This window comes from Hyperoodon ampullatus (assembly GCF_949752795.1).
Source record: "Hyperoodon ampullatus genome assembly, chromosome: 6".
In the NCBI taxonomy this organism is placed as follows: Eukaryota; Metazoa; Chordata; class Mammalia; order Artiodactyla; family Ziphiidae; genus Hyperoodon; species Hyperoodon ampullatus.
Window position 1 is genome coordinate 12,574,451 of NC_136919.1, and position 25,564 is coordinate 12,600,014.

A 25,564-nucleotide genomic window follows, 5' to 3' on the forward strand; every position below is an offset into this window, starting at 1 on the left:
AATGGAACAGGATAGAAAGCCCAGAGATAAACCCACGCACATATGGTCACCTTATCTTTGATAAAAGAGGCAAGAATATACAATGGAGAAAAGACAGCCTCTTCAATAAGTGGTGCTGGGAAAACTGGACAGCTACTTGTAAAACAATGAAATTAGAATACTCCCTAAAGTGTTTTTTATACACAAAAATAAACTCAAAATGGATTAAAAACCTAAATGTAAGGCCAGACACTCTCAAACTCTTAGAGGAAAACATAGGCAGAACACTCTATGACATAAATCACAGCAATATCTTTTTTGACCCACCTCCTAGAGAAATGGAAATAAAAACAAAAATAAACAAATGGGACTGAATGAAACTTAAAAAAGCTTTTGCACAGTAAAAGAAACCATAAACAAGACGAAAAGACAACCCTCAGAATGGGAGAAAATATGAGCAAGTGAAGCAATTGACCAAGGGTTAATCTCCAAAATTTACAAGCAGTTCATGCAGCTCAATATCAAAAAAACAAACAACCCAATCCAAAAATGGGCAGAAGACCTAAATAGACATTTCTCCAAAGAAGATATACAGAGTGCCAACAAACACACGAAAGGATGCTCAACATCATTAATCATTAGAGAAATGCAAATCAAAACTACAATGAGATATCATCTCACACCAGTCAGAATGGCCATTATCAAAAAATCTACAAACAATAAATGCTGGAGAGGGTGTGGAGAAAAGGGAATTCTCTTGCACTGTTGGTGCAAATGTAAATTGATACAGCCACTATGGAGAACAGTATGGAGGTTCCTTAAAGAACTAAAAATAAAACTACCATACGACCCAGCAATCCCACTACTGGGCATATACCCTGAGAAAACCATAATTCAAAAAGAGTCGTGTACCACAATATTCATTGCAGCTCTGTTTACAATAGCCAGGACATGGAAGTGTCCATCGACAGATGAATGGGTAAAGAAGATGTGGCACATATATACAATGGAATATTACTCAGCCATAAAAAGAAACGAAATTGAGTTATTTGTTGTGAGGTGGATGGACCTAGAGTCTGTCATACAGAGTGAAGTAAGTCAGAAAGAGAAAAACAAATACCATATGCTAACACATATATATGGAATCTAAAAAAAAAAAAAAAAAGGTCATAATGAACCTAGGGGCAAGACGGGAATAAAGATGCAGACCACTAGAGAATGGACTTGAGGACACGGGGTGGGGGAAGGGTAAGCCGGAACAACGTGAGAGAGTGGCATGGACATATATACACTACCACACGTAAAACAGATAGGTAGTGGGAAGCAGCCGCATAGCACGAGGATCAGCTCGGTGCTTGGTGACCACCTAGAGGGGTGGGATAGGGAGAGTGGGAGGGAGATGCAAGAGGGAAGAGATATGGGGATATATGTGTATGTATAACTGATTCACTTTGTTAGACAGCAGAAACTAACACACCATTGTAAAGCAATTATACTCCAATAAAGATGTTAAAAAAAAAAAAAAAGAAGAGGGTGTTTAATTGGCCAGGGTTGATTCACAGGCCCACCTCTTGGCCAGGAAAGGGCCACTGGTGGAACCACCAAGACTAAAATTAACAAGAGAGGGAAGGATTCTCAGCAAAGTCAGGATATTAGCAGAAGAGAGGAAATAGATACAGGTCCAGCAAGGCCAAGACACAGCCACGCAACACCCACTTCTGTCACTGGAAGGATCCCTCCACATCAGCACAGCTAGGGGAGCAAGAAAGGATTGTATTCTCTGAATTCAACAGGGCCAGGGAGCAATGATGGAAGTAGTCCCCAGCCAACTAAGGAGAAACAAGGGCTTTCTGGACCATAAGACAGTAGACACAGCCAGGGGCCCTCAGCCTGGACCCCAATTTCCCCCACTGTTTCTGTGCCATGGTTCTTCACAAGGAACTCTAAGCCCAAAATGGGGGCATGAAGCACCGTTCCCAATCTCTTACCTTATCCCCCTGTCCTCTCCTCTCTCGTAGCTGGCTATTGGGATCTGTGTGGCTGGGCAAAGTGTCTCAGGGCTCTGCAGTCAAGCAGGGGAGGACAGGGCAGCATGTGTTAGAAGGGAGATCACACTTAGCTGAGTTTCTCTCCTTTCATTGTTTTCTTCTTTATTGTCTGCTCTACCCCTACTGGAATGTGAGCTCCATGTGGGCAGGAGCCCATCTGTCTTTTTTGAGTTTGAACTCTATTGAAGATTTTTTTTTATTGAGGTATAGTTGATTTACAATATTCGTTTCAGGTGTACGACATAGTGATTCATTATTTTTATAGATTATACTATATTTGAAGTTATTAGAAAATATTGGCTACATTCCCCATGCTGTACAATGTATGAAATAAACTACAACAATCTGTTGTGCAGCCTTATCGGTCTTGATCGCTCCCTGCTGTAGCCCCAAGCATATGACAGTAACTGGCATGTAGTAGGCAGTTAGGAATATAAATATTTGTGACTGAACAAATAGCCTGCAAGTAAGGCGGAGGCTACAGCCCACCTCCGCCTTTGACCCTGAGCCAGACAAGCAAGATTAGGCCTGGAAGGGAGTCAAACCAGGAAGCAAGAGGAAGCTGGATGGAGGAAAGAGCACAGCTCTAGATCCAGCCAGACCTGGGTCCTAACCTGTCTCTGGCACGCGTGGAGCACGTCACTCAACCGCCCCGAGTCTCGGTATCCTTGGTTTTGAAACGTGGATTATACCACCTATTTCACGCTGTTGGGTTGAAAATAAATGAGAATGAAATGTGTAAAATTGGCACAGAGTAAATGCTCTCCTCCCCAGATGCCTTTCATCTCTGTTGTATGCTCAGTAAGGGAGGAAGTTGTTTTAATCAGATGGTGGGAACTGAACGCTACATTTCCTGGGGCTGGGGAGTTGTGCATTTTAGGAGAGCACCCTGGAAAAAGCAATTCCTAACCCACAGGATGGGAGGGGAGAGAGGGATGAAACATCAGCAGTGAAAGATCTAGATCATGACAGGCCCAGGGATCCCAGTGGAAAGTCTCCTGCTGCAAACCTCCAGCACATCTAACCTGTGGCTAGGAGAAAGATCACTTCCGTGTCACCTCTGCTTCTGGGGATGGTATCAAAAGCATAGCAGGGGGCTTCCCTGGTGGCGCAGTGGTTGAGAGTCCGCCTGCCAATGCAGGGGACACGGGTTCGTGCCCCGGTCCGGGAAGATCCCACATGCCGCGGAGCGGCTGGGCCCGTGAGCCATGGCCGCTGAGCCTGCGCGTCCAGAGCCTGTGCTCCGCAACGGGAGAGGCCACAACAGGGAGAGGCCCGCGTACCGCAAAAAAAAAAAAAAAAAAGCATAACAGGCAATTTGGAAAAAGAACTTTATTAACTTCATGAAAAACAGCTGCCGTGAGTCAAGATCTGGACAAAGACAGAGCTCTGGTGGCTTCCAGTCAATGGCCTGGAAAAAGCCACCTGTTCTCTCTATAGCCTCAGACCAGGGTCTCAGTTGGGGTCCCAAGAAGAACACCCCACCTCCTTGCCTCCTCTGTGCAGGCATAGATTCAGGCAATGCATTCTCATTAGACATTAGAGTCCCCTGCTCTGTGGATGTCTCACTGAACAGGAAAATGAATCATCCATGCTCCAGACATTCAGGACAGGACAGACCTAGCACACCAGCTACTGTTCTGGATCAGCAACCAGGAACACCACATTCTGAATAACCAATCAGAAAGCCAGCACTCTGGAGGACCACCCAGAATTCTAGAATGCAAAATAAGAACCCCTGAACTGTCTAGATGATTCCATCAGGAGTCCCATATTTTAGAATGCCTGTATTCTGGATCAACCAGAAATCTGACATTCTAGGTGATCAACCAGGAAACCAGTGTTCTGGCATTCCGAAGGAGAATCACTCCTAACATTCTAGATGGTTCACCAGGAATTCAGCATTCTAGATCGACAAACAAGACCACAGTAGTCCAGAGGGTGGTGAGAAACCCAGAGTTCTAAATGTCCACCCTGATGCTCTCAACACCAAATCAGAAACCCAACATTGAAGACTATCAACCCTGGCCTCACCACTCTGGAATGATGAGCAGTAAGGTCTACCCTCCAGAATGCTGCTGCCCTGTCCTCTCAGAGCTCTGTGGATGGCCGCCCCACGCCAGGCCCGTCCTCCTGGCGGGGGTCCGGCACGTGGAAGGAGACGTAGGGACAAGTCTTGGTGTTGAGGCAAACCAGCTTCCTCAGCGTGGCCGTCTTGACAAGGTTGAAACCCATCTCACCGCCAAATGTGCTCGACTTCCAGTACTCCGGAGAACAGATAGGATTCCCTAAGAGGCCCTTAAGGGAAAAAGGAGCCCCAATTTCTATCATACTCTCCCCAAAGATGGAGTTTGGAGGACACTTCTCAAGAAGCAGCCCTGGGTAGAACTCCAAGGCATCGATGTCTCCATACAGCTCCTCCAACTCAGCTGCCATCTCCTTCTCTCCTACAAGGGGGAGAAGCCAAAGTCAGAATCATGATGCCATCCATTACGGTTCATCTGGGGAGGGAATCTTCTAGGTCCACCTTTTTCTTGGGGAGGAGAATGGACTTCAGAAGAGCACCTCGAGCAAATGAGCACATGCCCTAAAATCTGGCCCGGCTGACTGACCCTGCTCCAGGGCTGCATCTAGGGAAGGAATTTGCTACTGCAGATGGAGTCAAGGGCCTGGATCTGCCACCAAACAGCGTGTGACCTTGAGCAACTCACCCCACTTCTCTGTGCCCTAATTACCTGATCATTACAACAGGCAGAAGCTGCCCATCTTGTTTCCTTCACAGGCAGGTTTCAAGGCCTTATCCTGGTCCAAGACCCTGCGTTCTACCGGAGCTCAGAGATGCAATGTCACTTGTCTAAGATCACATAGAGACTTAGCAACAATGTTCTTTCTGTCTCTCTGGACTGTCATGGGAGACAGACATGGAGTGTCCCTACCTGTCTTCTCAAGTCCACCCTCCACAGGGTACCAGTACACAGTCAGGGGTCATGTCACACCCTGGTCAAAACCTTTCAGTGGCACCCCCATTGTCTGGGACAGGGGTCCCCAAACTTAGCTGCCCAACAACTAGGTATCTTGAACAACAACAAATTATATATATATATATATATATGACATACAGACATATATGTTACATATATTTATTATATATATATTACACAATTTGTGTTTTATATATATATACACTTACATATACATACATATGTATATACATACACATACATATATGTATGGAGAGATATATATATACACACATACAGATTCTTGGGTACCACCTAGGTCTACTGAATCAGAATCTCTGGAAGAGACGTCTCAGATTTGGTATTTTTAATTAGTTTTCTAAGTGATTCTCAGGTAGCTGGCCCATAAATGGGACTTAGGAACCACTAGACAGAATAAAACCCAAAATCTTAGCGTAGAATCCAAGATTCCACACAATCTGAGCCAGCCTCCTGTCCCTAACCTCCACCCAGCCACACCTAGGACTGTTCTCTTGAATAGGCTCACTTTCTTTTTTTCTTTTTTCTTTTTGACTCATTCTTTTTAACCCCTGTGCCTTTGTACTTTCTGTTCCTCCACCTAGAATGTTCTTCCCTCTATCCTTCACCTGGAAAATCCTTTTATTTCTTTTTTGGCTGTGCCATGTCTGTGCCCCCTGCAGTGGAAGTGCAGAGTCTTAACCACTGGACTGCCAGGGAAGTCCCTGAAAACCCCTTTCTATCCTTCAAACCCAGCTGAGAAGCCACCTTCCCTCCCCAAGCAGAGTCATCTGCCATCCCTCACCACCCCTGGCACCGTGCTCCCACACCCCTCAAATCCTACAGTCACAGTGCTGGCCATACGGATCAGCCCGTTCTGTTTCCTCAATGTCTCCTTCACTTCAGCTCAAGCCCCTCAAGGGCAGGAGCCATGGCCGGGAAACAGCTGCTCACCTGTGAGCTCCTGGAAAGAGGTGTAGGGCTTCATGCCAAACCTCTTGCGGTACTCATTGAAGGGCTGCAGCCGTAGCTCTCTCGATTCCTTGATGACTTCCACAGCCACGTAGAGCACATGGTGGTCTGTGTTCCTACCCCCGCCGATCTGCCAAGAGATAAATACAGCTGTGCTCTGAGAGCCAGGCCACATTGTCCTGGAGAAGAAATTCAAGTCAGGAGTCCTTTCTGAGCAGAAAGGATGGCTCAGCCTAGCAGCCACCAAGCTGGGAACCTGGCCCTAGGTCTGCACTGCCATGCTTTCTCAGGGACCCCCTCTGAGGCTCAGCTTCCTCATCTTTAGAGTGTGGAGTGGGCCAGGAGGACTTCTCTAGTCACTCACCAGGCACACTGTTCCCCAGCCCTTTGAATTTAGGTGAGAACCCACAACATTCTGTTAAGGAAGGTTCTGGAACTATGAGGTTCAGCAACTAGGACTCTGCAGAGGAGATGGCCAGCACAGCCACAGTCCAGAGCTCAAGCAGAGGGGACTGGCATTTCAGATCTGGAAATAAAAGGCAGAAAGTTTTCTGAGCTTTCAAATGATGGAAACAGACGGATGGACAAATGTTAGTTTGAGGGGCCAAAACTTTATGGCTTTCCTAGGATAATTTTTAAACTCTACCTGGCAGAACTGACATGTGTCTGTCACTCTCCAAATCAGTTTTTATCATAGAACAAAGATGTTTAATCTTTTAATGGATTCTGCTAAGGAACCTATTTCTATTGCTTTCCATTCTCTATATCACAGAATTGAGATTAAATAAAATTTACTGAGCATCTAGTATTAAAAAGTGAACCCTAGGGACTTCCCTGGTGGCGCAGTAGTTAAGAATCCGCCTGCCAATGCAGGGAACATGGGTTCGAGCCCTGGTCCGGGAAGATCCCACATGCCGCGGAGCAGCTAAACCCTTGCACCACAACTACTGAGCCTGCGCTTTAGAGCCCGCAAGCCACAACTACTGAGCCCACGTGCCACAGCTACTGAAGCCCATGTGCCTAGAGCCCGTGCTACACAACACCGCAACAAAGAGTAGCCCCCACTCGTCTCAACTAGATAAAGCCCGCGCACAGCAACAAAGACCCAACACAGCCAAAAATAAGTAAATAAACAAATTAAAAAAAAAAAGTGAACCCCTAGTAACCAGCCACCACTAGAAAAGAGAAACTGAGCTAGAAGGTAGGAACACAGCGTATCAAGTCACTCCATTCAGACCAGATAAAGCTACACACAGGGACATGTGATTACATCTGTTTCTCCTTCTTTCTGCCAAGCCTCCTGGGAGAGGAATTGTCATGAGCTAGCAGGGAGGGAACTAAAATCTTGCCATGAAAAGTGTAATATATAAACACATTTAGTTTAACTAAACTTGTAGTTTTACTTCAAGACCAAGGGGGTGGCGTAATATACCCTGTGAAAGGAGGGAAATAGGGTTCAAAGCCCAAGTAACCTGGTGAGATGAAGGCTCCAGAGGGAATTCCCTGGTAGCCCAGTGGTTAGGACTCTGAGCCTTCACTGCCAAGGGCCCGGGTTCAATCCCTGGTCGGGGAACTAAGATCTCACAAGCCACACAGCACAGCCAAAAAAAAAAAAGGCTCCAGAAAAAAAAAAATCTGATTCATAACTGTTAAGGAGCATAGGTCTACTACTGTATAGCACAGGGAACTCTGCTCAATATTATGTAACAACCTGAATGGGAAAAGCATTTGAAAGAATAGATACATGTATATGTATAACTGAATCACTCTGCTGCACCCCTGAAACTATCACAACATTGTTAAGCGACTCTACTCCAATATAAAATAAAAGGTTTAAAAAGATATTCTTTTTTTTTTTTGCGGTACGCGGGCCTCTCACTGTTGTGGCCTCTCCCGTTGCGGAACACAGGCTCCGGATGCGCAGGCCCAGCAGCCATGGCTCACGGGCCCAGCCGCTCTACGGCATGTGGGATCTTCCCGGACCGGGGTACGAATCCGTGTCCCCTGCATCGTCAGGCGGACTCTCAACCACTGCGCCACCAGGGAAGCCCTAAAAAGATATTCTTAATGCAAAAGAATTGTCAAAAAAAAAAAAGGAGCATACATCTAAAGAAAGATCTATTGCTCAGGGTGAATTGATAATGATAATGCTAAAGAAAGAGTTCTGTTTGGTAGAACAAGGACAATTGGGTGAGAAAGAGGAAAAGCATAGTTGGGTGAAGCTATACACCCTGGGGCAAAGCCAGAGGAGGCTGGTGCCAATCTCAGCTGAACCATTTACAAGCTGTGGGGCCACTGTGGATTGACTTGCCTGCATCCGTGTTGGGAGTCCTAACCCCCAGCACCTGTGAATGTGACCTTATTTGCAAATAAATGTAATCAAGGTCATACTCCACTAAGGTGGCCCCAGATTCAATGACTGGCGTCCTGATAAAAAGAGGAAACAGAGACACAGGGAGAGCACCATGTTGGAGTGATGCTTCTACAAGCCAAGGAACCCCAAGGATTGTCAGCCATCACCAGAAGCTGAGAGAAAGGGAAGGAACAGATTCTCCCCTGGAGCCTTCAGCAAGAGTACGGCCCTGCCGACACCTTGATTTTGGACTTCTAGCCTCCAGAACTGTGCAACAATACATTTCTGATTGGTGTTAATACCATCTGGGGGAGTTAACCACAAGGGCTTTCTAGAGAAATGTTTGACGATTGATCTTTTTCATGGCCTAGATGTTAGTAATGTATAGTAAATGTTTAATGGATGCTTGGATGGATCAATGAATAAATGAATAAAAGGTGATAATTCTCAGGTGTAAGGTGGGAATATTTCTTTCCTTTTCTGGATGTTTCTTTGTCTATGGAGGAAACCCCAGTAGCCTAACACGCTTAGCATCTTTTTCCAACCTCTCCCCCTCACTCCTTATTAGAAGAGGAGGAGTAACTTAGTATTATTGGCGAGTTTGAGCACAGTAACTAGGCATGTGTTGTTCAAGCTGTCCTCTCTACAGTTCTTGAATTCACTTGACACCAGGGAGTATGTTTTCTCTCATACTCCTTGTTCTGAGGGGACAGGGGGATGTTGGGAGAGACTTTCCTTGTTTCCATGCTTCCATGTCTTGGTAGCCAAGTTTGTCTATGTGGGGGTTTATTATTAAAAAGCCTGCTTTAGGTTTTCTAGAATCAGTTTTATCAGTAATAAAGGTGATATTTTGTTTTGTTTTGTTTTGTTTTGTTTTTCGGTACGCGGGCCTCTCACTGTTGTGGCCTCTCCCGTTGCAGAACACAGGCTCTGGACGCGCAGGCCCAGCAGCCATGGCTCACGGGCCCAGTCGCTCTGCGGCATGTGGGATCTTCCCGGATCGGGGCACGAACCCGTGTCCCCTGCATCGGCAGGCGGACTCTCAACCACTGCGCCACCAGGGAAGCCCCTAAAGGTGATATTTTGAACTTCCAAAAAAAATAAAAAAGAAAAAGAATAAATGTCTGCTGCTTAAAGCCCCCTGGTTTGTGTTCCTTTTGCAGCCCTAGGAAACAAATACAGGGACTGTAGGCAAATTACTTATGCTAAGCCTCTGTTTCTTCATATGCAACAATGAGGAAGGTAGAAGCATCAGTCTGATATGCTTGTGGTGAAATCATCGAGATAAAGAATACAAAGCGGTTATCACAGCGTTGGTCAAACGGTAACCCCAAGATGCATGGGGATTATCAGGGGAGGCCCTGTTTTATCACTTCTCACATTCTCTTTGATATCCTGAGAATCCACACACTTCTGTGACCCTTCTGCCTGGTACCAGGAAATATCAGGGCTTTTCACACATGTCACCAGGGACATTGCTTGAAAATTCTTTGGAAACCATGAAGCCCCGCACACGAGTTATTGCCTCTGTTCATGTCTGTGTCCCCACAAAGAACAGAGGCCGTAAACCAGCCAGCAGCTGCCCATTGGCGGCAGCATATGCTAATTGCAGTCAAATTACCAGGGGGAAACCTAAATCCATATGGTGCCACAACTTCATGGTAGGGCTGAGGGTTAAGTATGAGAGAGAAGCAGGGGCTGAGGAGAGCTAGGGAAGGAGATGGAGCTTCCAAACACGGGGAAGGGAAGATTTAGGAGGAAATTAGTTAGAAGTCCCAGAGGGAAAGGCTGTATCATTTTGCTAGGGCTGCCATACCAAAGTGCCTAGGTGGCTTAAACAGCAGAAATTTATTTCCTCACAGTTCTGAAGGCTAGAAGTCCAAGATCAAGGTGTGGGCAGGGTTGGTTTCATTCTGAGGCCTCTCTCCTTGGCTTAGAGATGGCCATCTTTCCCTATGTTTTCCCTCTATGCACATCTATATCCTAATCTCCTCTCCTTATAAGGACGCCAGTCATCGTAGGGCTCACCCAATGACCCCATTTACCTTAATTAACTCTTTAAAGACCCTAGCTCGAAATACAGTCACATTCTGAGGTATTGGAGGTTAGGACTTCAACATGGGGATTTGGGGCAGGGGGCAATTCAGCCCATAACAGAGGCCTCTAATGTAATAAAGACCTACTATGTGCAGGCACTTTTGCATATATTGCCATACCCTGAATGTCTTCCTGGTCCTCAAATTGCCATGCCCTCTGACCTCTGGGCCTTTGCCATGCTGTCCCCTCCATCTGGAACACAGAGACCCCGGGCCACGAACGCTACCTCTTGCCCTGGGAGACCCCTATCCATTGTTTGGACCTCTGCTCAAACATCACTTCCTTATCCACAATCCCCAACTCTGGGCCAGAAGCCCCTCTCTGAGTTCCCAGAGCATGGTGGGCTTTCTATATTGTGGTTCTTAACATGCTTTTATAATTCTGAAAACATCAGAAAGGCCCTTGGTACAGTGCCTAACATGTAGTAAGTGCTCAAACGATGTTAGCTGTCACATGACTGGCGTTCCTTTCTAGGGTGTACGCACCAAAAATAGAAGGACCCAAGAACCACATTGACCTGGTTCACCACTGTATCCCCAGCACCTGGAGTAACGCCTGGTATCGTTGAACGAATGAAAGAACGACAGAATGAATGAAGGAACGATCACGACCTCTCTGTAGGGGTGACACTCTCCCCCTTTCACAGAAAACTGGGGTTTGGATCCCAGAGCCCAGCGGCCCTCCCCAGCGCTCCTCCAAGGCTCACCTGGCCCGCGGGCTGGCGAGAGAAGGCGTCCACCAGGGCCTCGACCCCGTAGTCCACCAGCATGGAGGTGTTGAACAGGAACTGCTCATAGCTGTAGTTCTGGGGGCCCACCCGGAAGGAGTCGGGCATGAGCGGGTGCCAGTGGTAGAGCTGGTTGAACTCCATGGCAATCCGGTTACGGTACTGGAACTGGGTGCCTAACAGCAGCTCCGGGTCAAACTTGAGCTTCAGGAAGTAGCCACTCAGCTGCTGCACGTACTCCTCGATCACGATCTTGATGGTCTCCCCTGGGACGAAGGATGGGGAATGGGGTCAACAGAGCACAGGGACTTAGCCATCAGGCTTGGGAAGTGGGCCAGTTCATGCAAAGGGCTTGGTTTGGCCTCTTTATCATTGTAATGGTTGTTTGATTTTATTTGGCCACTTTCACTTTGCCTTTTTGTCACGGGGCGTGAAAATGGAACTTTCTGTCTCAGGCTGCACTGATGTCCCAAGACAGGAGCCATCTGCTAGTCCCATGTTCCCTGGGGAGGTCACAGGCCGGGCTGAGCAGGGCACGCAAAGGAAGTATCTGAGGATGGGTTTTGTGACCCTCTGGTGGCCACCTTCCCACAGCCCATTAAAAGAGGCTGGAGGGCTTCCCTGGTGGCACAGTGGTTGAGAGTCCGCCTGCCGATGCAGGGGACACGGGTTCGTGCCCCGGTCCGGGAGGATCCCACATGCTGCGGAGCGGTTAGGCCCGTGAACCACGGCCCCTGAGCCTGCGCGTCTGGAGCCTGTGCTCCGCCACGGGAGAGGCCACAACAGTGAGAGGCCCACATACCACAAAAAAAAAAAAAAAAAGAGGCTGGAGACACCACAAAAGATGGGCACGTAGAGATTAACTCAGTGAGGGAGTCTCGGCGTGCCTAAGATGATGGGCGTGAGGGGAGCTCCCAAGAGACCATTCGAAGAGCTGCAGCAGCGAACAAGGGACACTGGAGACATAAGTGAATCTCGTGCCAAATATAATCCTCCTATCTTCCTATGGATCAAATTCCTCTGCCCCCTCAGGAACAAGCTGCAGAGCAAAGAGCCAGGGAAGACACAAAAGGAACATTCCATAACACAATGAAAACTGGTCAGCTAGATATTAGAAGAAACTGATATTTTGGCCAACTAACCACTAGACAAATTGACTTGTAGCAAATTGATCTGGAGCCACTGGAACTGCAATCAGCAGACCTGGGTTTAAATCTTGGCTTCACCGTTTCTAGCCACCCGAGCTGGGGCTGTGCTACTTAATCTCTCTGAAGCTCACTCTTCTTATCTGTAAAATGTGTACTAGAATCATACCAGTATAACAATATTCACAGGGTCGCTGAGAGGAGTAGACAATGAATGCATCTGAACTGCTTGGTACAGGGCCTGGCATAACACGGAGGGTCCGTACGTGTAGAAGTGGGAACACTACGTGGAGGTGTGAGAAGAGAATCCCCTCCCCATACGCACACAAGAGTAGACTAAGGCTCACACCCCCTCCCCTCAAGATGTGGAAAGCACTCCCCTCAAGATGTGGTGGAAGCAGCATAAACTCTGGTGGCAGCCAGACCTGGTTCCAGTCTCTCTGCACTGAATGGTCTTGGAGAATTCACTTACCCTCTCTGCCTCTTAACTTTCACAACGAAGGGTAATCCTATCTGGGTCATAAGGCTGTCGGGGAGGGTTGAATGAAGCACTGGAGGTGCAGGGCCCTAGGAGTCCCACCTCTGGCCACAGCTTCATCACCAGTCAGTATGCTGGGCAGCCTGCAGACACAGACTTGCCCTCTCTGATCAAAGTCTCTATGATACTGGGACTTCTCCATTGTAAAGCAATTATACTCCAATAAAGATGTTAAAAAAAAAAATACTGGGACTTCTGAACCAGCCCCTTCTCGGGCTTTAGGCCGTTCCTAACCCCAGTGCATGGCTCTTCCAGGCACCAGTGAATCAGGCACTATAATTGGGAACAGTCACGCCCAGTGAGGCTCAGAGGCGGGGGCAGAGGCTCACTGGTGACACAGAGTGAATACGGTCTGGACAGGGGTGTCGGGGACCAAGCTCCCAGGCCAAAAACCATCTGACATTTTAGGCTGCAGGCTCACCCCTGTAGGGGACACAAAAATATCTTGTCCCTGAGGCACCCAGAAGCTACCAATCTCCAGGAAGGCAGATGCATGCAGGGCAGGAAACATAAGGATTCCCGAAGCCCAGGCAAGCTGGGGTATTTGCTGAGGATGTCCCTGAGTGCTCCTGGGATGATGGGGAAACTGAGATTTGGGGTGGCTAATCAGATTTGCTGCTAGTCACCCAGCTAATAATCAGTTACCGCAGCCCTCCATTTTCTGAAGGCCTACTATGTGCTAAGTACCTTCCCATTCATCATCTCAACAAATCCTTACAACCATCATTATTCCCAATGTATAGATTTGGAAAGTGAGGCTCACACAGGGAAAGGACCCTGTTCAGAATTCTAATCTCTCTGTCCCCAAACCCTCCACTCCGCTTCTCAGGACAGAGGGCGTGACCTTCCAGGACAAGGCTGGCTTGGAGTCCTCACCGATGAGGATGAGGCGGGCCGTCTGGAAGAGCTGCTCATCGCCCCAGGTGGGGTGCTCAGCCTTCAGCAGGTCACACACTCGGTTGTGCTCACGCAACCAGAGTGTGGCGTAGAGCATGAGGCCAGGAAGCAGCCCGAACACCTCCTGGCCCACTGCCATCTGGCTCTGGGGTGGGACGCCCCGGGGGTAGTGCATCAGCACGGGCGCCTCTTCCACCGATGGCGGGTACATCTCTCCGTCCAGCACCTGCAGGATGGGGCCACCTGGTAACCTGGGGAGGGGCCGGGTGCCTGCACCTGCGCAGCTGACAGCCTTCCGCTCCTACTGACAGCTGCCTGTAACACGCAGCGTGGCCGCCCGGCCTCCCTGACCAAGGCCTGTGGATTCTACCTCCTAAAGTGAGTCCCTTTCTCTCTCCCCTCTGCTACCACCCTCTTCCAGCCCACCCTCACCTTCCACCCTGACTCCCCTCGTAAGGGGCTCCATCCCCCCAGACAGTCCGTTCTCAGCTCTGCAGCCAGAGCAATCCTTTAAAACACCTAAAATCGAGCATCACACCCTGGCTTAAAACACTTCCAAGTCCTCTCTCTGCTCTTGGCAGAAATCAGAAATCCTTAACGCGACGCTCGCTCATCGGGAATCACTCAGGTGTCCAGCAGCATCTCCCTCATTCTACTCCCTTGAATTCACTCAAGCTGACTTCCCCTCTCCAGCCTTGATGCCTGATAACCTGGCCTGTCCTGTGCCCTTCTTGGCCTCCCTAACTCCTCATCATCATTCATGCAACTCTTGGTTTCTTTGTACTTCCTAAGGAAGCCTTCCCCATCCTCTGCACACTCTCGTGGCTTCTCCCTGGTGGCAGCTATCACAAGTGTAATTAATTATATGGCAGTGTCATCATTCACTCAATAAATATCCACCGAGGACCTACCATATGCCAAATACTGTTCTGAGCCCAAAAGATTCAGCAATGAACTTTCTGTCTTGGTTTTTGTTTGTTTAGATTTGCATGGTCCAGTATGGTAGCCACTAGCTACATGCAGCTACTGAGCTCTAGAAATGTGGTAGGTGTGAATGAGGAACTGGATTTTTAACTTTATTTTCTTTAGATTTAAATTTTAAAACAGATACCTCAGCTATTGGGAAGTCTTTATGCTTGGAACAACTTGGACATGTGAATCTACTTTCTCAACTGTAAATTTTATGAAATCTAAGTGCAGATCAGAATCTCCAACGAAAATCTGGCACCCAAATTGAGATGTGCTATAAGTGTAAGATACAGGTCAGATTTTGAAGATTTAGCACAAATAGTGAGATATTTTATCGACAATTTTTGTGTTGATTACATGTTGAAATGATAAGATTCTGGATATATTGGGTTAAATTAAAAATATATTATCAAAATCAATTTTGCCTGTAGCTTTTTACCTTTTTTAATGTGGCCATTAGAAAAATTCAGATAACTTAGATGTGGCTCACAGCAATGAAATAGGGCAAATGATACCTATTTTATGCAGTGGATTTGATAAGTGCATGAGATAATTACCTATGTGGCTCTAGCACCACTGAACAGTGCGAGTTCAGATGAAAAGTCCTCATGGAACTAGCACCCTACTGTTTGTGTCTGTGGTCCCTGAGGAGCTTGAGGGTAGGGCCCATAACTATCACGGCCACTGCTCCCCTGTGCCAGGCACATCATAGTGTCCAATTAATATTGTAGAATAATTAAATGAATAAATGCAGGCTGGAAATGTTCATCTCCTGTGGAGCCCCCAAATCCACCTCCCAGGAGAACATGAGAGGCTACGTCTGCTCCTTGTCTGCTTCTCTTGCCTGGCACCCTCTCCCAGGGTTTGCTGCCTCTCCTCCGACCACACACCTCCAGCTTCTGCAGCTCGCCATCTCAGGACACCCTGGAGGCCCCCACCAACAGCTTCTGCCAGGGAAGACCGTGGAAGGTTCTTCCCAACGCCCCATCCCACGACCCAGTGCTACCTGGTACTTGAGTTTCCCATCCTTAAAGAGCCGCAGGTGATACTGACGTTTCAGATTGTCTCCATAAATGTGGCCAAGGTCGACCTGAAGACAGAGAGAGGGTCCACTCAGACCTCGGGGTCCTGCCCCACCTGTAACAACCTCCATGTGCCAAGTGCTGCCCAGAGAAGTCCCGAGCCCCTCCCAGGTACTCACCCCATGGCCCAAAGCCTTGGTGAAGCCAGGACCCAGCTTGCCAGAAGTTTTGAAGAACTGATGTGTGAAGTGTTGTGCAAAGAAGGCAAACATGAGGTTGCTGCCTTGGGGGTCAGGGATGAACTTCTTCCTGAGCAGGAAGCGACGGCTCAGGAGCTCGGCATCTGGCAACTCCTTCTTCCCTGGTTGGGGAGGTGGGAAAGAGCAGTAGCTGCTTCCTCTCTAGATCTTCCTGCCTCAGGGCCTTCCAGCCTCGCCAGACCGAACTGGTCCACGCAGGAAGCCCAGAGTGGCCTCTGCAGGACCACCTCCCTCCCACCTGATGGCCCCTTGCACCTTCTCTACCAAAAGACTCTGGAAGTATTTATGGGTGAAATGGCATGGTATCTGGAATCTGTTTTTAAAAACTCCATAAAAAGTAAGGTGAAAGGGGATAGATGAAATAACCTTGGCAAATTGTGGACAAATCTTGAAACCCAGAGATGGATACATAGGACTTCATTATACTTTTCTCTCAACTTTTGTGTATGTTTGTTACTTTGTACAAGTTAACCCTCCTCCCCCTAAAAAAGAAACAAAAAACAAACAAACGGAAGAACTTGGACTCCCCAGCCGTGGAGCAAGGTAGCCTGTCTCGGAAATGGGTTACGCCATTTACTAACTGTGTGAACATGGAGGTCATTCCATCTTTCTGACCCTCAATTTCTTCTTCTATAATATAGGGCAAATGATATCTATTTTATGCAGTGGATTTGAGGAGTGCCAATGTCACTGGCAGAAAACTGGTGAGATGGAGTCTTTTTTTTTTTTTTTTTTTTTATGGCTGTGTTGGGTCTTCGTTTCTGTGCGAGGGCTTTCTCTTGTTGCGGCGAGCAGGACCACTCTTCATCGCGGTGCCCGGGCCTCTCACTACCGCGGCCTCTCTTGTTGCGGAGCACAGGCTCCAGACGCGCAGGCTCAGTAGTTGTGGCTCACAGGCCCAGTTACTCCACAGCACGTGGGGTCTTCCCAGACCAGGGCTCAAACCTGTGTCCCCTGCATTGGCAGGCAGATTCTCAACCACTGCACCACCAGGGAAGCCCCGAGATGGAATCTTTTAAACCAAGGGTCAGCAAACTTTTTCTGTACAAGTCCAGATAGTCAATATCTTAGGCTCTGCCAACATGTGGTCTCTGTCGCATCTGCTCAGCTTGGCTGGTGCAGCAGGAAAGCAGCCACAGGTGATACCTAAGGAATGTGACTGTATCGTCCTGTGTGTACTTGAAACTGAATTGATGGCTCTAAACTGAGTCTGAGGACAATCAGGAGCGGATAAGGAAGAAGGTCTTGGGAAGAAGACCCCTGCCAGTGAGACCAAGTGGGGGTCTTGAACAACGAAAGAAAAAATTTGACTTTATGTGTAAACTGCGCTGATGAAGCACATAAGACTGTTTACATGAGTAAAGACCCAAACTCAGAGTTAGCACCCAGTAAATAGCTCACTATTCTTTCCTTCCTCCATTTCAACTTTAAAGTCACCCCCATCCCAGCAGGATCCCACCCATTTAGTAGACGAGGTTCAGGCAAAGAGGCACCCTGGAAATATGGAAGCGCTAGTCTGACTCTGCCACTGACCTCAGGCGAGACTCCTCCACAACCTCTCCCTGTCCTCATCCCTGGTTCTGGATATGCATATGTCTTGCCTTGGTCCACCCATCCGTGAAATGGGTCAGTAACTGCTCTTCTGCTTGTTTTTTCCCAAACAGAAGAACTAAGCATCTCCTGTGACACACCCCCAGGCCCAGCCCCCTCACCCCATCGCCATTACCTTTGGTCCCCATGGGCGTGGGACAGTCTCGGGGCACAGAGGGCAGAACACGCGTATAGTAGCTCACATTGGAGAAGGACTCCCAGCTGATGTAGTCATGTGCTACATTGTAGGTGGGGGGGCTGGGGATGAGGTTGGAACGCACTGCAGAGGGTGAAAATAATAGTGACAAGGGGTTCCTGCCCCCAGTTACACACCCCCTTCCCCGCCTCTTCTTGGGTTGTTCTATTTTTGGTCCCCCCACGCAGCCAAAATCTTACTTCCCCGACCAGGGATTGAACCCGCGCCTCGGCAGTGAAAGCACGGAGTTCTACCCACTGGACGGCCAGGGAATTCCCTGGGCTGTTCTTTTTTTATTTGGCACCCTAGAACCACCCGCCCCCAACCCCTGCCCTTATCAGATGCCAAGAATTCCAGGAAGTGGCAGGATTTCTTGCTCCCCTAGATTAGGAGGGTCCTGCCCCCACCCACCTGTGAGTACCAGACGCATGAGCATGTCCCGGATGTAGGTGGCATTGATAAACTCCCAGAACCAGCGGCCATGCGTCAGCAGGAAGTGGAGGAAAGAGGGGCTGGGCCGCAAAGTAGTCCGGAGCCACGTCCATAGCTCAGCTGTGAGGGCAGGGGGAGCCATTCAGTCAGGCCCTCCTGGCAGGGCCAGAAGCAGCCAGAGTGGAAGATGGGAACGGGGGATGAGGGCCAGGATGGAACAGCGTAGAACCTCTGGGGCAGGGGTAAGGATGGAACCTTGGGAGTGATGACACGTGACAGAGCCAGAACCAGACATGAGGACAGGAGACAGGACCAGGGACTGAGGTCAGTAAGGCCAGAGCTGGGCAGTGAAAACTCACTACAGAGCCCAGAAGCAGGGAGTGGGGTGTGCCAGGAGTGAGGGCTTGTGCTGGAGCCAGGTCAGGGGCAGTGTCAGAGGTCAAAGGCAGGGAAGAAAAGAGAACAGGGCCACGGCCGGAGGTGAGGGTAGGAAGTGGGGGTCTTGGAGGACGAGCCCAGGGGAGAAGGATTGGGGCTGGAGGCCCAGCTCACGGATGGTGCAGTTGGGGCCGGAATAGCCCGTGCGGGTGCAGTCACACTGGTAGCGGTCAAGGCCGAAGCGGACACAGATACCCTGGTGCTGGCATGGATAGTAACAACAGGGGTTCACTGTGGGGAGAAACAGAGATCAGAGACCACTCCAGGGCGACCTCTCACTGGGGCCAGAGGCATGGAGCCCAGTCACAGCTCTCTCTCCTAACTTACTGGACTCCTGTGTTCCCCAAGGGTCCTCTCTGTCCCCACAGCTATGAACAGAAAGCCCCTGGCCCTTCCGTTTCCAGACCTTGCTCTGGGTTTCCAGTCTTCCCCACATCAGGCCACCAGGGGAAGTCCCCCCTCCCTCCCTGCTGCCACCAAAGTGGGGCAGGAGAAGAGTCCAGGCCCCAGGCTGTGACATCAAAGGCTAGGAGACAGCTGACAAGACACTGCAGCCACAGGCTTTTCTAGAGCATTCACTTTCTGCCAAGTCAGAGCTCAGCACCAAGGGCAGAGTTTGTGGGGTTCAGTAAAGGGAAAAGGATAGGGGTTCTCAGACCAACCCCCAACCTCTGGGCACCAGGACCAACCATCCCTTTATTTTTGCAGAAGGGAAGGAAGAGCAGGTATCACAACGCCCAGTTATAGGCAGATGGGGTGACTGTGGCCAAATAAGGCGAAACCCAGATGGGTCACCCAGCAAGTGGCACCAGACCAACTGCCCATCCCTTCACTTCCACCCCACCCCCAGACACTCAGCCGGCAAGTCCAAGGAAAGACGTTTTCCAGAACCCGGAAGACAGAGAATGGGTTTGAGGGGAGTCTCAGCTCCCGTCCTGATAGACCCAGCCCCGGCTCACATCAGGGTGGAGTATGGGCTCTAGGATCTTGAGGGAGGTCAGGCACCACGAGAACAGGACAGATGTGGCTGGAAAACTCTCTCCAGAGGGTGAGTGGAGCTCTAGCATCACCCCCACCAACCCCCTGGAGAAACGCCCCCCCGGAAGTCCCTCCTTGTGTCTAACCCAGACCTCCCCAGCCACAGCTTCAACGATTCTCCAACAGCAAGGTCAGAGACTCCTCGGAGCTCCCTCAGTGCTCGTTCACAGCTCAGCGAGGGACACCGAGGCTCGGGAAGAGGTGGCGACTTGGCCAAGACCAAGGAAGAGAGCCAGGCCTCCTGCAGACCCAGGGCGCCTGGCTCCTGGCAGCAGCTCCTTCCCTGGCCTTCCACAGAAAACACCAGATCCCTCCTGCAAACACACTTCCTTAACTGGGCTCAGAGCCAACGTTACAGGGAACTCTAATTCTTTGTGCATCTGATTATAGGGGGTCAAGAGGATAGCAACAGGCCGGAGGAGGCTGAGAAGCCACCGCAGGCTGACCACCCGCTGTGGTCACAGGGCTCCTCACATCGCAGAATCATGCAAATAGTCTTGCTTAAGCCCTGGCAACTTCCCACAACCTCACAATAGCACCTCTGTGACCCTTGCAGGGTATAAAAAGAAGGAACCCACGGGAAGAAGTCTGAACAAAAAGGCCTTATCAGACCAATGCAGGCGGACCGGCAGGTGGGGCCCAGGGCAGGGGCCTGGCAGGACCCCCCACCCCTCCTACAGCCACAGGCCCAGAAACGCCAGGGAGCTCAGGCTCAGCCATGCAGCAGGCTCAGGGACCTGGGATCTCATCGATCCCTGCTGCTCAGGACACTCTGCTGTTCTGCCCAGGAGCTCCCGTGGCGCCACACTGCCCAGCTCCCGACCCTCGTGCAACAGGCCCTCTGTCACCAACGGGTCGCCCTACCACTCAGCGAGCACAGGAGCTGAGGCGCAGCCCTTCTCTGGGCTGTTTCCCCATCGCTCCCCCAGTAGGGATCCCAAAAGGAACTCAGTTAGTTCTGTGGCAGCCCGTCCCGCGGCCCCAAAGCCGAAAGCTCTGCTCGCTCCTTGACCCAGGCTGCGTCTCCTCCCTAGTAAATTCCCCCCGGAGCTACCTGACCCTGCCCACTGCGCATGCACCAGAAAGCCGCCCCCTACATGTCCACACTCCGCCGCGCTCTCTCGCCCCTGCTCCACGTTCCAGCTCGACCCGCTCTGCTCCAGCACAAGCCTCCAAGGAAAAGGGCTTTCCCTGACTTCCTCCTCCCTCACAGAGGCCGTGCACACAGCTGGGGATCCACCCATGTCCTGGAGAGATCCAGCCACCCAGGGAATCCAGATGCGGTGGCCAGAGCTTACATGTTTGTGGAATTTAAACTGTAGCGAGGAGACCAGCCAGCCCAAGCTTGGCCAAAGGGACTCCCTGATTTCCCCAGCACCCCCGCAGCTGGCTCTGAAGTCTGGCTTGAGGGCTTCAGCAGGCAGCAGAGCTGTGTCCCCAGACACAGAAGTTCCTGCCCGCATCCCTCTCCCTCTCCTGTCAGGAGAGTCTGTGTGCCAGGCGGGGGCGCGGGCCGAGGTCCCTCCCTCCCAGACCTGCTGCTCAACGTTCCCTCCCTCCTCTTCCGCTATCTTTCCATAAACACCGGCGGCCCCAGGGCAGGGAAAGTCCATCCCAGCAAGGATAGCAGCTGCCGCTGGCGGCCCCAGGGTGTCAGGGTGGGCAGAGAGGAGACTAGGTGCTGCCTCCTCCGCTTGCCCGGGGAGGGGAGCCTAACCACAGCTGGACGGTCACGATGGGCCAGGAAGCCAGGGCTCTGGCTGAGCCTCCAACCTTGCATATCTACCTCGTTTATCTGCTCAGCACTCCCTGGTGGGTGGGTGAGACTCCCCCTACCCCTGCCACAGATGAGGAGACTCGCCTAGGCCCTTCTCTTCCCTGTCCTTCCTCCTCCTGGAGGTGCCCAGGCCTGGATTTGGGGAAGGGATGCAGAGGGAGAGACACTTTGTTCCACAGGCTGGCGATGACCCAAGGTGAGATAGGTTTGTCACCTTTCCTTCAAGGTGGACCTGAAAATCCAGAATGAATGAAACCAGGACCCCAGAGGGAGCGCCATCCCCTACCGCAACCAGAGCTCTGGGAACTATTCACAAAGGAAGGCCTTCCTTCAGTCTAACTTAAATCCCACATGCTTTCATGTGCCCAGCGGAGGACACCCTGTATAATAAAACATCAAGAAAGAGAACTAGGGAGATGCAGACACAGAGTCTAAAGTGCCTGAGTTCCCACACCCAGTACAGGGCGAGGCACCAGGTAGGTGCTGGGTGAAGATCTATGGGAGAGTGACTGCTCTTTACTGGCTGTGTGTCCTTGGGCAAGTACCCTGTACCCTCTGGGCCTTATTTTTCAGTGCTTTCCAGGAAGGGGAGGGAACAGACAGGCTCTAAGGAAAAACCTCCCTCTCTGCCTCCCCTTCTCTTTTCAACTCTGGGTGAAGCCAATCTATCTCCAAATATCTGGGTTATTTGCATCAGTATGATTCCCTAGCCCCATCAGCAGAGAACCTTGCAGCTTGCTCCCACTGCGTCTTCAAGCCAGCCCAGAGGTGGGGTTGATCAGCAAGCCCACACTGCACACATTCCCACCGATGAGGAACTGTTTAGGACTTCCCAGCTCCAGAACTTTCTGAGAATCCGGCAAGGAAATGTCCCCCAGCCCAGGAGTCAGGGCTCCAGGCACAGTGAGGGAATACCAAGCTCTCAGGACTTGGAAGCACCGGGCAGCAAGCGGGCCCGTTAAAGAAAGAGGCTGCACTGAAATTCCCTAAGAATAATATTTAGAGAAGCTCCAGGAGCTTGGCAGCCAAAGAGAAAAAAAAGGGGGGGCCCTGACCAGCCAGACCTGGGCCCCAGTCCCTACACCCTACCAGGTCAGCGGCCAGCCGCCAGGCACCACCGCAGCAGGCCCCAATGGCTAGAAGAGGAAGTCCTCTCCCAGCCCACAGACTCCTCTGGTGCTGCAGATAGGAGGCTGCAGGCAGCAGGAAGGTTTGGCCCAGGCGGGGTTCCTGCACCACGTGCCAGGGTTAGCTGGCCTCAGGCCCCTCTGCCTGGCATGGAGCTCCGGTTGCCAGGTCATGCCCTATCCCTAGCCAAAGAGAGAGCACTAAGCCAAGTCCAGGAACTGGAGGGGATGAACTTGAGCATTAAGGAAGCCCTGGCACGTCCCTGTCCTCCAAGCCGGACTCCACCTCGTCCGTCTCCTGGGAGAATCAGCCTTTGCTGCCGCTCTGGGGACAAAACACAGGCTTTGGCTTTCCGGGGCAGATGCCTCCCCTGAATGTCCAGGCATCTCGGACCTCAGTTCACCCAGAGACTTGGAAACAGGAAGGCAGCCGAAACCTTCTGCCCCAACACCCGACGGGTCCTCCGTTCTTTCCTTGACCCATGCAGCAGCCTCCTTAACGGTTCCCCAGCCTCCAGTCTCACCTCCAAGTCATCCGCCCAATCTCACTCTCCTGTTCCCAGTTACCCTGAGGCCCCAGTCCCTCTCCTCGTTCTGCATCCAAAGGCCCGTGTCCACCAGCAGCTGCCTCTGTCCTACTGCTCCCTGTGCACCCTTCCACTCCCACAGTTCAGACCTTTAGGCTTCAGCTCATGCCCTTGCTTCTGCCAGGAAGACCCCTTCCAGAGTTTCATAGTAAAACCTCACAGGATTTCCACCAAATCACCACCTCCTTCGGGGTCCCTGTCAAACGTCACCACCTCCAAGAAGCCTCCCGAAATTCCTCATATGTAAGGGACGAGAGATAACTGCCCCCCACCCCCGAGCCCCGCACACCCCTGTGCTTCCCTCAGTCACGGCCCTGACCCCCTTGGATGACAGTCTGTGGGCATTTCTATCTCCTCCACCAGACGGCGAGCTCCTCCCAGCTCTGTCTCCAGGCTGCAGCCAAAGACTGGCATAAAGCAATCCCCTGAGGATGTTTGTGGAGTGAAGAAAACAATTCTGTATAAACACAATATAAAGATAAGTAGAAAAGGCTAAAAGCAAAATGGCACAGACCATGGCTCACTAAGTACTGGTGAACAGACACAGGAGGACAGGCAGGGTGAGCCCTGGGTACCCTGGGGGCCTGGATGGGGCTGAATGGGGCTTCAGAGGAAGTGCTGGGCTGATCCAGGGGCCAACAAAAGGGGCCACTGGGTCAGCTTAGTCAGCCTCGGCTCTGCTACTGGGGTGTCAGACAAATGGGCTCACCCTTCTGGGCCTCAGAGTTCCCTTCTGTAGAATGGGACTAACATCTCTCTGGCAGGGCTGTTGTGAGCACCAACAACAGAGATGCCCACAGCCTGGTTTTGTAAACTGTAAAGTGCTGGCCACATGGGTCTTCCTCCTCTTCTTCCCACAAACTAGACCTTTGCTCGTGCCCAGCATCCTCCATCCTTTCCTTGACTTCCCCAAATGCCACCCTCTCAAATCCTCTCCTCCAGGAAACCTGGTCTGATTCCCAGTTCACACAGGTACCCTTTCTCTCTCCTCTGAGCATCACAACAGAAGGCTCAGATCCCCTCCCCACCATCCTCTGTTGACCCCATTTTGCAGATGGGAAATGGAGACACACACACACACACACACACACACACACACACACAAGCAGTAAGCTGGGGGTGGGAGGCGGTCCGAAGGAGGAACTGCAATCCTTCACCTGGAACCTGGTACATGCATGGTGGAGGGGGAGGAGGGTGGGAATTTTACAGGATCTGACTTTCCCCATCTTCTTTGGGGTGATGAAACCAGGGTCCATTGGCAGGGGGTGAGGAGGGCAGGGAGGACTCTGAGGAAAGACCCTGCAAAATGCCTAGAGTCAGGTAGATCCAGCTTCCAACCCTGAGCCCACCATGCACTGTGTGAGCTTGAGAGGGTTATAGCCCCTACCTGAGCCTCAGTTAACTCAACCGCCCAGTAGGGACCTCACAGGTGAGGATTTAAACCTCAGGGGAAGCAACCCAGCCCCGTAAGTGTATTTCCACCTCCACTCTCTCCGGAATGGCTGGTGTTCCCTGGGTCCTCACCGAGGGAGATCTTCTCCACTGGGGCTGGGAATCCGGAAGGGTACCAGAAAGTTAGAGGCTGGAGAAAGAGAACTCGCCAGCCCGCCTTCCCCTGGAGCCCGCTGCTTCCTCCGAAAGTGGCCCGCAGGGGAAACAGAGGGAAACAGCTTGGACCGCTGGGGGCCCAGAACAGGTGAGGGCCTGGAGAGAGGCTGTCCCTTTTCCCAAAGCCGGCCTGAGATCCCAGTCTGCCCTTTCCCCCCGAAAAGAACCCAGTGGCGTCCTAGCCAAAGCCACACCCCCCGGGGGTCTGCAGAGAGCCCCCATCCCACCGACAGACTCAGCCCCCTCCCCCCTCCCAGGCACCGCGAGCCGAAAAGGGGAAGCTGGGCCGGCCGGAGGGGAGAGGCGGGTGGGGGCCAGGCCAGGGACGCAGGACCTGGGGCTCTTCGGGGGGCAGGAAAGGGGCCTCCTACCCGGCGCGGGTGCCCCGGGGGCCGCTGGCAGGACGGGGGATGGCGGCAGCAGCAGCAGAAGCAGCGGGAACCGGAGCGAGACACTCTGCCCTGCAGAGGGAGAGAGATGGAGGGCTGAGCCTGGCATTCAAGGCTCCACCAGGAGGCAAAGGGGATTCTGGGGCCACCAGGGCCGGACTTACGGCTCATGGTGCAGGGCGGTTGATGGGTGCGGGATGCGGACTGCGTGCTCCTTGGGTGCGTCTCTAACTGTGCCCCGGAGCTCTGGCCCGGCTGGCCCGCCCCTCCCCACCCATTCCCTGGCTCCACCTCTCTAGCCAGCTGTCACCTCGGCCGCCGCCCACTTACTTCCTCTGCTCCCACTCCAGCCAAGACACTTTATTAATTATTCTATGATGGACACTAAGGTGTTTTT

The 25,564-nt window shown here is 51.2% G+C and overlaps 1 protein-coding gene across 1 annotated transcript; it reads right to left on the reverse strand.

Annotated features, from left to right (window-relative positions):
• Window positions 1–3,341: 3,341 nt before the first annotated feature.
• On the reverse strand, window positions 3,342–25,247 carry PTGS1 (prostaglandin-endoperoxide synthase 1). The gene is made up of 10 exons (XM_079706288.1): window positions 25,150–25,247; window positions 18,756–18,872; window positions 18,183–18,323; window positions 17,712–17,855; window positions 15,905–16,086; window positions 15,710–15,793; window positions 13,714–13,960; window positions 11,134–11,420; window positions 5,960–6,107; window positions 3,342–4,474 (listed from the first exon to the last, which is right to left on the reverse strand). The coding sequence occupies exons 3-10, from the start codon at window positions 18,205–18,207 to the stop codon at window positions 4,119–4,121; spliced, it is 1,473 nt and encodes a 490-aa protein (XP_079562414.1). The 5' UTR covers window positions 18,208–18,323; window positions 18,756–18,872; window positions 25,150–25,247; the 3' UTR covers window positions 3,342–4,118.
• Between the last annotated feature and the right edge of the window lie 317 nt (window positions 25,248–25,564).